Source organism: Mastigoproctus giganteus, chromosome 1 (assembly GCF_048544385.1).
Source record: "Mastigoproctus giganteus isolate SK-2022 chromosome 1, ASM4854438v1, whole genome shotgun sequence".
Lineage (NCBI taxonomy): Eukaryota > Metazoa > Arthropoda > Arachnida > Uropygi > Thelyphonidae > Mastigoproctus > Mastigoproctus giganteus.
In genome coordinates, this window is record NC_143575.1 from 221,012,726 (window position 1) to 221,026,536 (window position 13,811).

The 13,811-nt window shown below is 36.0% G+C and overlaps 1 protein-coding gene across 1 annotated transcript in view; it reads left to right on the top strand.

Moving 5' to 3' along the window:
* Usp32 (Ubiquitin specific protease 32) overlaps positions 1-13,811 on the top strand; it is an 837,997-nt gene that overhangs the window by 290,364 nt on the left and 533,822 nt on the right. Inside the window, exon 12 of the mRNA XM_090368859.1 lies at positions 13,379-13,484. Coding sequence (XP_090224985.1) covers positions 13,379-13,484 — 106 coding nt within the window. The remainder of the gene's footprint in view (positions 1-13,378; positions 13,485-13,811) is intronic.

Genomic DNA, 13,811 nt, shown 5'->3' on the forward strand with positions numbered 1-13,811 from the left:
CTCACTTAGGTTGAGTGTGGTATACCACTTATCTATCTTCCTTATGGCCTGGTGGATTGGTGCTGTGTTGTTCTCGAAGTAATCCTTCAGGTTAACTATCGCTGTTTTCTGTTGTTCTATCAGGTCCCCTTCCTCCCTCTTTCCAAGGTATTGTTATTCTCTCCACTGCTGACTTCGGGTGGTGTTGGCGACTCTTGGTCATCATTGTCCTTGTCTTTCGCATGATATCTTCTAGCTTGGTGTTAGTCCAATCTATGACCCCGAAGGTGTATGTCAGTACTGGAGCTGCATAGGTGTTTATGGCTTTAACTGTGTTCTCTTCATTCAATTTTGCTTTCAGCAGGCTTCTGAGTTTCTGATGATATTTTTCAGTCAGGCACTTCTTGATTTCCTTGTGCTCTAACTGCTCAGCCTGATCATCCCTAGATATTTGTAGGTCTCTCCTTCTGTCATAGCTTCGATCTCTTTACCAGTTATCAGCTGGTAGTTTTGGCCAACTAATTTTACCTGGTGCAGTGTGTGAGTCTTGCATTTTTCTAGACCAAATTCCATCTTGATGTCCTTGCTGAATTCTTTGATGATGTACAGTAGTTGCTTCTTGGTTGCCGTGTAGAGCTTGATGTCATCCATGTACATCAGGTGGGTGAGGGTGTACAAGTTCTTTCTTCCTTACTTGCTGCCGTTGAGCATGGTTTATAGCGGGTTGAATGCTAGACAGAACCATATTGGGCTCAGAGCTTCTCCCCGAAAGATTCCTCTTCTAATAGGGATTGGCCTGGTTGTGATGTTCTCAACCTTAATGGTGGTACTCCATTTTTGCCATTGTTGCTCCTAGGAAGTTTGTCACTATCGGATTGACCTTGTAGATCTTCAGGGTCTCTCATTAGCCAGCTATGAGGTACGGAGTCAAAATGCCTTACGGTAATCGATGTAAACCATGTATAGGTTGCAGTGCTTCTTGAAGGCTTGCTCCATAACTGTGGCATCTGTGGTTAATTGTTCCTTACATCCTTTTCTCCTCCTGCATCGTTTCTGCTGTTCGGCCATTATGTTCTGACTCTCTAAGTGGTCTGATACCTTCTTAGTTATGCAGCTGTTCAGGATCTTGTACATCGTTGGGAGGCATGTGATTGGGCTGTATTTCACAGAGTTTCTTGTATCTTCATCTTTAGTCCTCCATAGTTTTTTTTTTCAAAACTTTCTTTCCAGTGGGTACAGTCCTATTGTTATTAGCCATATGGTGCAAGGAAGCCTGAAGCTTATGGTGCACCAGCCAAAAAAAATTTCTCAGTTACCCTGAGAGAGAGAGAAAGAAAGTCAGAAGTAGAAGGGAATCACCAAGAAAGAGAAGAATGATATCCAGCTCAGGACCCTGGGCATGCCAAGCCCATACTCACCAGATGTGAGCCCCCAGTCTTCTTTCATTACAACTCCACTTTCACTAGAAATAACTTTTGATATGAAAAGATCTATGGCGGCATCTATGAAGTAAAACCAATTGGTAACGAAATTTTTTTTTATGGAAACGATGCAAATGACGTCACTTTCTAAATGACGCTAACTCGGTCACTAACGTAAGAAGCAGGTAGTAATATTATGCAACAATAAAAGCTTTAAAGTCACCAAAGAAGTCTCTCATGTCAAAAGAAGAAAAAGTTCAAAAATATAGAGAATGGCAATAAATGTAGGATTAATAAATAAAATCTGCTTCTCAAGATTTTGATCATCATCAACCTTCTAAGTACTTTAAGTAAGTAGCTGGTGTAAGCATAACACATTACATCGTTCATAACTTTGGTGGCTGTTAGATTTTAATATCTGTTCGATTCAACCATTTAAACTGTTTTGATTCAAGAGTGTAACAATAAAACAATCACTTGAACAAACAACAATCATTTCTTGCAGTAGTTTTTGGTTATGACATCATACTAGAGTAAAAATTGATTTCGCTAACTACAGGCAACCCCCATATAACATGGTACATCTACAACATGGTTTCTCTCTAACGTGATTGATAAATTGTGGCAATTGTCGTACAACACGGTAATTTTGAACTTTTGTGCGGGGAAAAACTCCGCAGTTATGTTGGATGTAATTTTTCAACATTTCCATTGTTTTTTGTGAATCCCTGCTTTTGCCTCGGTAATCATTATGCAAAAAAAAAAATAAAAATAAAAATATTGGAAATCCCCGTGTTAGGTTCTGTGCTATTGAACTTGTGGAAAAATCTAGATTTCAAAGTTTTAACTCCATTGGATAAAGTGCCAGGCCATCCAAAAGATTTAATCATCCAAACATTGTTCCTACCACCTAGTACAACTTCTTTAATTAGATCAGGACATTATATCTACCTTTGCAACTCATTACATCAGAAAATCGTTACAATGGATTTTGGAAAAAAAATGATTCCGAATTGAATTGATGGAAAATTAGTGATGAGGCATGGAAACATTTTTATTGTGTACTGTATCAGAATCATAGCTTTATCGCTCAAAGAAGTAAAACTGTCAGCATTAAATGCATGTTGGAAAAACGTATGGCCAGAGTTAGTTCATTCAGGAAATATAGTTGAACCAACAGAAAACAGAATCCGTCCGATAGTGTGTTTAGGGTCTAATGGCACCAGAGGTTTCTCCCATTTCCACGTAGCATACATTGTCGTGTGATACAGAACACTAGTAAATTAATAAGAGGAGTTTACCTCAATATAGTACGTACAACACTTCCGTATGATACCCTCCAGAAATTAAAACGGAAAAAACGAAAAAATCTACAACTTACCGGTACATTTAAAGTAAAATATAAATAATTAAATAATCAATTTAACACAATTCAACAATTTAAAACAATTAAAATTCAAATTAACGCAATTAAAAGAATCTAACGAAAATATTCAAAACGATTTTCCTTTCTGAAGCTGACAGTGCTTTTCGACCGACTGTCGTGATCACGAATGAAAATTACCGAATCAGGTTAAACCTGATACTTAAATAGAGATTATTTGTCTTCGTGCATGCGTGTAAAGGTCCACGCATCGGAGATCAAATATGGCCGCCGAACATTAACAGAATTCTCGTGTAATTTAATTTCAACGGTTTCTGCAATTAATAGTCGCGTATAATTATGTTGAACGTTAAGTATTTTGGCCTCGTTAAATAAAAAAAGTATGTTTTTCGTTAATGGCATGAAAGGCTAATTCTGACGCTGCTGAACGAGAAGCACGAACTGAGGCTTCGTGTTGATTTACACAAATTTAAGAGAAAACCGCGTCGAACCTTGGTAAGACGAGTCGCAATCACCGCAAGAAATGTTGTATACCAGATCATTAATTTGAGTTGTGAACGCGGAAAGAACCGAGCGATTGTTCAGTATAGTGTGTAACTTCCATATAGGCCTAGCTATAATTTTAAATTCGGTATCTTTAAAGAATCTGTTAAGCTGTTTGTGCCACTGTTCAACATATGGGACAGAAATAAAGTATTTTTTGATATTACTATTGTTGATTGGTGTAGTATTTTGTATCCTATCCTTAGCTTGTACCCTAATTCGATTTATTGTGTTAATGGGATAACCCCTGTTTAAGAATCTGCTAGTTAATATTTGTATTTCTGAGTCCAAAGCAAAATCCGTTGTTGAATATTTATAGGCATTTAGAAATTGATTAAAGACAATCGATCTTTTGTAGGTGAATGGGTGATAGCTATTATATTACAGCTCTGATTCATACTATCTAGATACAGAACACTATAGAGTTCATCTGACCTTTTAGCAGTTGGTCTCCCGGTGGGCCCACCGTTTGCCACACTATGCCCCTGCAAGGCAGGTCAAGTACACTACTATTAGATATTTACTGTGGCAGGACCTGCCACATAGCTTTCTGAGATTTCAGTGGCTAAGACCTACTAATCTGTGCAATAGTAGAATTGTGCAATTGCTAAGTCGGTAAGAGGGGAAGGTTTTGATGATATGACTACTGAAGCGCTCGTGGATAGCACAGTTGGTAGAATCAACATCATTCCCATACTGGATGGAAAAGACCTAAGTTTGAATCCTGTCAATCAAGGGAGGAATTTTTATGGGTCTTTTTCACAATGTGGCTGAGTTAGTCAATCTCTGGCGAGGGTAGCATGTTTTTTTCTCTGTAAACTGGGGGGTTTTTTTTTGTCCAGAAAAATATAAAATCGACCACAGAACACGCACAATTTGAACACACAGAGCAACATAGCCTTAGTAGCTGGGGGAAAAAAAAAAAAAAAGATATGATTACTGAAGACGTTCAAGAATTACTGGTAGAAAAAGAGGCCTGGTGAAGAGGATTTGGTGAAAATAGCACTGGAGGCAAATCAAATAAATTCAGAGAATGATAACGCAGATGAAAATTTTGAACCTCGAAATTTTACACTTAAGAGTATACGGAAAGGCAAAGTGAACGGAAAGGCTGAGCAATTAGAATCTTATTTTTTGAATTCCGATTCTTCAACTGAAAGGAACCCTAAGTTCAAAAAGGAGCTTCAAAAATGCTTAGTTCCATACCATGAAATTTACAAAGATCTATGAAGAAAAGGCAAACAAACCGAGATTAATGATTTTTTAAAGAGAACAGAAGATACACAAAATCTAGAATGGTGTATTTTTGTCAGTTTTGTTAACATTTTGTTAACGAAATGGTGTATTTTTGTTAGCTATTGAAATGTAACCCCCTTTTTTGTACTGGTTCTTAGTCCCATATAACAAGATTTTATAGCAACCTAACTAAAGTGTTATATGAGGGTTACCTGTATTGAATTGTATAATTACCAAATCTAATTTCAGTTTACCTATAAGAGTATTTCAAAGATGCTAAAACTTCTTGAAGTTTCACAAAGTTGCTGAGCGAAATCCAGAGAAGTTTGCAAGAATTAAAGCTTCAGAGCCACCGAAGAAGCCTCCAATGTCGACAAAAGAACAAGTTCAAAAACATAGAGAATGAAAAAAAAATGCAGAATTTAATAAAATCTGCTTCTCAAACTTTTGAGAAGCAGATTTTATTAAACTCTGAAAAACAATTTTGGAGCCCGTTACTTCTAGAATTTCCAACTGCAGACTTAACGACTATGAAGATTTGTAATACTTGTCGAGCCTCTCTCAAAAATGTTTCCATTCCAACTTTTTTTGAAGAGCAACCATTTTGTTTATCCTGCTATTCCACCTCAATTGGATTTAGTGACTGAGCGGCACATTTCTCCTCTTATACCATTTATGCAAATTTGAATACCAAGACATGGTTTCTGCCAGTACAGAATTTTAGGCCAAATTATAAATTTTCCTGTAAATGTTAATTCGATGGTCAATTATTTGCCTTGGAAAATAGATGACGGTTATTGTGTTAATGTGTAGGAGCATTCTTCGATGAAGATGTGGAACACGATGATACTCCTACACGTGATGAAATGAGTGAAGCTAAGTTTAGTTGCTCAACAACAAACTCTTTTGTAGAGCGATGAAAAATATTTACGAATAGCTCCTGGTGAACAAAATGTTCCTCGAAGTTTACTTTTTGATGAACATCCCAAAGAATTGTTCTTTCCTTGGATTTACCTTGGTCAGTATTGAGAGTTTACAGATAATTTAAAAGTTACACCGCTTATGATGGCATCAAGTGAACTTCGTCATTCAGAGCATTGTGGAGTGACACCTTATCATCTTCTTTATTTGGCCATGAAAATAATGAAACTAAGAACATGGGATTCATCAACAGTTGCTTTTAAATAGGATGGAAAAGACACAGCTTACCAGTGAACAAATGCAATCTCAAGAATACGTCAATAACTGCATTGAAAACAATTTAGCATTTTTGAAATTGATTCCTAATTCAACTTAGTACTGGACAAAACGTAAAAGTGGTTTGTTTGCAGTGATTAGACAAATGGGTAAACATACGTTCTTCTTAACTTTGATTGCAAATAAAATCGGTTGGCCTAAATTGCTAAAAATTTTATACAAATTAAAGCACGACGGTTTGGATATCCCTGACGAGCAAGCACAAGCGCTTCATTTTATGGAAAAGGTGACATTAGTAATGAAGATGAGGTAACTTGTGCAATTCATTTTAATAAACTTGTGGATTGTATTTTAACTTTACTTCAGTCTAAGCATTTCAGTTCGGTTCGACAATATTGTGTTGTCAACTATTTTAAACAGTTTGAATTTCAACGTCGTGCCCACATTCTTCTGTGGCTGGATAATGCTCCTAAAGAACATATGGGAAATGGAATGAATGTAATGATAGCTATGATAAATCAGCTTGCATCCATTTCTCCTGCAAAAGCTTCTGGTAATATTAAACTCATAAACATAATTTTATTTGTTTATGAGTTTGGAGTTTTGAAGCTCTATTTATGTCATCACGATCTACAGTGATTTTAATTCCCATGCCAAAAGCAGACACTCAAGTCAAATGTAATGCTGAATACAGGAAATTGTAGAAGAATCTAGAGGACAACAAATGTACTAGCATCAATCACTTATTTAAAGAAAATCACATTGATTTGGAATCGTATATCGATTTACTTTGAGCTGGTATTACTCGGCCAAAAGTCTTTCTGAAACGAGAACCTCATCAAAAATGGCATAACCACTTCAATCCTTTTTTGTTTAGCATTTTAAAGTCTAACATGGACATTCAATTCATCACGGAAGGATATTCTTGTGCTGCTTATGTTGTCGAATACGTAAATAAGACCAATTGCGGGATTAGAAATTTACAACATAAAATTATTGAAATTTCAAGAAAATTTAAAGTAATTTTGAAGATTTTAAGTATTGACGTGCTCAACTTTGTCAAAGTTACTATTCAAGAGGCTGCTTGGTATTTGCTTCGTCAATGATGTTCGAGAGTTCTGTTGTTGTATATACCTACTGTGTGACCTATCGAGCAACGGCATAATATCAAATAGAACGAAGAAGTGGAATGAGAAAATATAGGTGATGATTACTACCGACAGTTGGAATGAGAATTGGTTTGATAAATACAAATAAAGGATGATGAGGAACAGGTTCAGAGGAGGCTGGAATTGATAACAACATCTTTGACCTTCCACTGGTAAGTAGCTGCCTCACGCCCCCTACTTACTCTACCGAATCAACATTAGTAACTGAATTATCGTCATTTAGGAAATGACGTAATTTGTCATTTCCCTGTTTCACATTTTCTTTGAAGATGTTTTCACATAAAATATCTTTTGTGATACACACTTTTTTTTTTTTTTTCCCCCGCTTCCAAGTAAGCCTTAAATTTGTCCAGCTCTTAAATTTGTCCAGCCAACCAGAACTGGCTTGAAATGTTTTATGCCCCAAAAAAGATGCATACTCCATAGTCTCTTCTTTTATTAATGGCCCTGATATTGGAATGTTTTGGTCTCAAATCAAATTCACCCGCTTAAAAACGGCTTCATCTACATCTTCATACAGGCATCATTTTGCACACTTCAGTTTCAGGAAATGGGATCCAGTCCCATTTCCTGAAACAGTTTGAGAATCAAAAAACTTTTTCCGAATGGTTGATACCAAATTTTAAAGTGATTTCTTTTTTTTTTTTAACACCCGATCTGCACTATTAAGCACTTCCACTTTTTCCACTACACTCAAGGATTTCCTCTTAGACATTGTAAGGTTACTTGCATCACAGCAGCTAAAACAAAACCGAAATTAGGGACTACTTGTACCTACCACGTTAACAAAGACAGGTGAAATTTAGTGAAAGTGTGGATGACTCATTTCTGCTAGACAACAGATGAATTTCCTGGATAAAGGAAAATCTCTCTCTCTCTTAATTCTCTAATAGGGTTCTAACAGTAAAGAATAGATTGACAGCAGCCAATGTCTGCATTGGGAGTATGACTTAAACTTTGCTAATTGCTGTGGAACAGAGCAGTTGACCAGCACGACTTCTCGATACAGTAGAGGCAGTAGTATTGGTTTTACGGGCACCACTAAATTGCGGAATGTTTTAACTCTTAATTTATGCTCTTAAGAATTAATCCCTTTAGCCTTTAAGAGCTAAAGGGATTAATTCTTAATCCTTTTAGCTCTTAATTCATGTTGCTTTCTGTGGCATCACCTCTATTGCCTAAAGGTCAAAGGAACAACCAGTGGCGTAGCTATAATTTTTGGGCCCTTAGGCAAGAAATCATTTTGAGCCCCTTATTTTTATTGAAATAAATAAATAAATAAATTAAGTATAATATAAAAAAAAGTTAAATCATTTTAATAACATAAATATGTATTTTATTTACGATTTCTTTATAATTTTAGAAACATCAAAAACATGAAAATTAATATTACAATATACTACTTATTAAATACAATTTGACAAACATAAAAAATTATACTGTAACTAATAAATTTACAAAAAGGTTAAAATGTTACTCTTCTTGCTTTTACATTTGCAAAATCATTAATAATATCTTTTAAATCCAATTTACTGGCATATTTATGCTCAATAGCCAACATTGCAAGATTGTGCAGTCTACTCTGACCAATAGCATTTCTTTTATTATTTGTAATTTACTAAATGATCTTTTGACAGAGGCAGCTGACACAGGCAGGGTAAAAATAACATAAATAAATGAAGTAAAAATTTCTGAAAAGTCACTTTCTAAGGCACTATATTTTGAAATTAACAAATAAAAAAATTGTCTGATAGACATGTCTTCTGATAAATCTTGTTTAATATGTGTGATTAGATTACAATATTGAATTTTGAATTGAATGAGGATAGAGTACAGATGAATGCTTTTTTATTAGATTTTCACACTCACTTAATATATCACCATTTGACATATTAATTATTTTTTTCGGTTCTAGTATTGAAAAATAATTTTTTACTGACTTTTGAAATGATTTTTAATTTAATTTTGAATTTTGTCCAAAACATAGTAAAAAACGCTGATTTTAAAAAAATGATCTCTGTTATTAAACAAAAATCTGAAGCTAATTCATCGTACTGTCTTTTAGTTCTGCATTGTGTTGTTTCTCTACAAATTTCCTTAGCAATTTGCTGAGATTTGTATTTAATTTGTTCATATGAATTTCAAATGTTTTGTAAATTTTTACTGACTCGATCCAATACAGAAGTACGTTCATCAAGGTCTATATCATGTTTCTGTAGAGTTTTTGAAGCATAATTAATATCACACATCACGTTATTCAAAAATATGCAAATGAAAATAAAATCAAATGTCATCATTTGCTTCGTTATTCTAAATGCTTCATCTGGTCTGCTTTTTTAGTTGATTTAAGATTAATTTCTGTCAAAGTTTTTATGATATCTGCTATATGAACTTTCACAGTTGTTATAGACTGTATGTAATCTACAGAGACCAGTGAATAGGGTTGAGTTTTTTTAATGTAGCTTCAGATTCCCCAGTAAATTTAGAAAGAAGATCCCATCTTTTTGTACTATTTCCAAAAAAAAATTATGCAAATTTTGAAGAATGTTGAAAAATTATGAAACATTATTACAACAATTTAAGCTATCATTGATAACTAAATTTAAATTGTGACTTGCAAAATGAATGTACTCTGCATTTGATTGGATCCTTTTAATGCGTGACCGCACACCATTATAAACCCCACTCGTGACATTAGCCCCACCCATCATATCCCTGACCATAACATTTTTCAATGGGAATATTTAGTTTGTTTAATATTTTCATTTATTATAGGTCAACATTTCTGATCATTCATGTCATAGAATCCTAAAAACATTTCACAAATTTCAAAATCTTTGGATTTCTCTTTTTCGTCATGAATTGCTTGAACATGTACAATAACACTTAATTGTACAACATGTTCATGTAATTCACAACAAAAATGAGAAAAAGGTTGATGGCTTGAATAGATTCAAGGCAGAACTGGACAAACGTTTGGAATGAATGGATCAGTGAAATAGGAAGGGTTTGTTTTTTTTGGCTGATGCACTTGAATGTACCTTTTCTAATGCTAATGCCAACATTAGTTGTCCTAATACGTATTCAACTTCAGCCATTTTATTGACATCACTGTAGACACAGGTGAGATTAAGCAGTCTTCTATAGTTTACTACACTGACACGCCAATCAAAGTTATTTAGTTTTGTACCCCAAGCTTTATCCCCCCCCCCCCATTTGAAACAGTTCTGGCCTCAGAACTTCTTGTCAACATTGGCTGTTGTGGCAACAAACAAGAATTCATCAGGTGAATGCAGGCATTAATTTGACCCATGTCATTAGATAAATGCAGATGTAAGTTACCCCCCCCCCTCCCAACTAGCATTTCTCCAAACTCTTAGGGTATTCTCAATGATAATGGCAAAAATCCATGCACCACCTTGTTCAAATGAATACCATCTCTACAAAATTGATTCCTTCAACCTACAAATACAGGCCATGCTGATAAAAAAAAATTTGCCCCTTAGAGTCTTGCAGACTCCCTCAAGTCTTGAGTTAATCCACAAGACTTTCAGCATATAATTCCACCTATCGTGTCTGGTCAGAATTGCAGACACATACACATTCTGACCTAACTCGCGGCTTTTTTTAAACATAGTCTTATATTTTCCAACAGATAGTCAGGTCGTGTACTTTTAATATTGTTAGTCCCCACATGAATAATAATTCTCTTTCTACCTCCCTTAATATCTGACAATCTGTTAGTAACATCATCAGTTGTTGTTCCTTGCAAAAATACTGTTTCTGTTCCACCTATCTTTATTACAAAAAATGTTACCCATTTTCCTGAGAATAAAGTCTCCCAATAAAACTAGATAACCTTCAACCAAAGCAGTGAGCACTTGACTATTCTTTTCTGGTACCTGAATCACTTGGCAGGTCAGGAGATACTTGAGTCCCTGACGAGCACCCAGTTGCATTTGTTTGTAGGGCAAACACGCGTTTCTTCAGTGACTCAAATTCTTCTCATAATGCACCAATTTGTAATTTGAGATTGATACACTCCTTACATTGGTTGTAAGGAAATGAATCATCAAATCAGCTAGGTCTATCTATTAGACCAGCCTTGGAATACATTCCACAGGGTATACAATCATTGAATTTGCAACTCACATCAGTCATTTCCGTTTGAGTCCCTATGTCCCTGAATTTTGTATTGTATATTTTTCAGGTAGGTATCAATACCAGTTAAAAGTAAGATATAAAAGGCACGCACGCACGCACGCACGCGCGCGCGTGCACACACACACACACACACACACACACACACACACACACACACACACACACACACACACACACACACACACACACACACAATGGCAGTTAGATAAACAATAAATTGCAAAAAAAAAAAGGAACCAGATTCTCTATATGACCAAATGTTAGGAACACTGAATATCCCTCTATTTAATTTTGGTGGCAACAATAATGTGCTTTGGTTTTTGGTTGTTAATTAACAATTTAAAAAGGGATTATCTGTGATTTAGTCTGTGTTACGTCTTCAATCTTGGAATCATTGCATGCATATTTTGCATTAAAAAACATTTCCCATTAAAAATTATAAATACAGGTGTGCCCAATAGCAGCCATCCCTATTTAGCCATCAATTTGATAAACTCTGAGTTCTCTTGAGAAACCCAATGTTGGTACCATTGATATCAAAATATGAGGGACTGGAATCCGCTACAGCAGACATTTGTCCACTAAAGTACTCTTAAAAAATTTCTGTTTAAATTACACTACTTAAAATGTACTACAACTTTCCCATTAAAACACAATGAAAACCTTCTCCTGGGTATGTTTTTAGTGTGTATATACACTGATGGGCCAAAACATTATGATCACCTACCTAATATGATGTTGGTTCTCCATGTGCAGCCAAAACAGCTCATACCCAGTGAGGCATGGACGCTGCAAGATTTCTAAATGTGTCTTGTGGTATTGGTACCAACACATAACCAGCAGATCCTTTAACTCCTGTAAGGTCCCTGGTTGAGACGCTGCAGATTGGAGTTGCTGTTCCAACACAAACCACAGACGCTCGATGGGATTGATGTCTGGGGAATTTGGTGGCCAGGGCAATACCTGGAAGTCTTCCTCATGTTCCGTGAACCAGTCTCGAACAATCTGGGCAGTGTGTCATGGTGCATTATCCTGCTGAAGACGGCACTGCCAGAGGGGAAGACCATTGGCATGTGAAAGGGTGTACCCGGTCAGCAATGATGTTTAGGTAGGTGGTAGACATCAGAGTGTCTGGCACATGGATGACTGGACCCAGGGTATCCCAGAAGAACATCGGCCAAAGCATGACACTGCTGCCACCCGCTTGTTTTCATCCCATGGTGCATCCAGGCACCATCACTTCCCCAGGTAAACAACACATGTACCTGGCTGTCCACGTGGTGCAACAGGAAATGTGATTCATCGGACCAGACGACCTTTTTCCAATCACTCAAGGTCCAGTTTTGATGCTCGCGTGCCTATTGTAGGCACTGTTGCTGGTGAACCGTGGTTAACATGGGTAGTTGAAGCGGCTACACAGACCCATTTTCAGCAGGGTTTGATGTACTGTGTGTTGTGACACTTTACTCCTGTCACCAGCATTCCAATTACTGGCAAGTTGCTCCACAGTAGCCCTTCTGTTGCCACGTACCATCCGGGAGAGCCTTCGCTCACCTTGAGCATTAATGAGTTGTGATTGCCTAACACCTCGCCAGCAGTTCATAGGTTTTCCCTCCTCGGACCACTATCGGTGGGTACTAACCATGGCTGACTGTGAGAACCCCACCAGCCGTGCCATTTCGGATATGCTCTGTCCAGTCTTCTGGCCATTACAATTTGGCCTTTGTCAAACTCGCTTAAGTCCGCTGCCTTTCCCATCTGAAGAACAAGAGTAACACTTGTTAATGGAGCTCAGTATCGGGTGTTTTTTATACTGTGTCCTGACCCGCACATGTGCCGTAGTTCACCGGCAGTTGGTTCGATCTGCATAACAACTCGCTGGTCATAATGTTTTGGTTCATCGGTGTATGATATACATTAAAAATGTATTATACATACAGAATGTGTATATATAATAAATTAGTGGGTATTTTAGTTGATAATGAGTTCTTAATTTCTAGTTTCTTAATGAGTTCTAGTTTCTCTTATTTTGTTGTTGATATTGGTTTCTCGAGGGATCTCATGATTAATTTGATTGATGGCTTAGTAGGAATGGCTACTATTGGGCACGCTTGTATTCATAATTATTAGTGGGAAATGGTTTGTAATTGTTTTTGAGAACAGTGTATTAGCAGTGTCCTAAATTGAAAAAGCAAATTAAGATTGTAGAAACAAACATAGGTTGTTCTTTCATTAATTAGTAGTTAATTAACTTAGCAATTAATATATGATTTTCTCCTCCTTAGGTGTTGGCTAGAAAGAGAAGAAAGAAGAGGTATGCAGGTTGGTCAATTCTGGTATCTGATTTCTATGGACTGGTGGCAGACATGGAATGAATATATTGATTTCCAGGTACTTTTTATATTATTTATATTATTATAAATATAATTTATATATAATTATAAATATAAATATATAAATATTTATATATTTATATTATTTATATTATATTATTTTATATTATTTTTATATTAAAGATGCATACTGTGTTGTGGAATTCATACATATATATATATATATATGTACATATCCTCCAATGTGTATTGGGATACCTCACCCACGGAATCATGAATTTAACAATTGGTCACATGCCAGTTCAGTTAGATGTCAATACCAGTTAATAGTAAGATATAAAAGGCATGCATACATGATGGCATGTAGGTGAACAGAATGTACTGA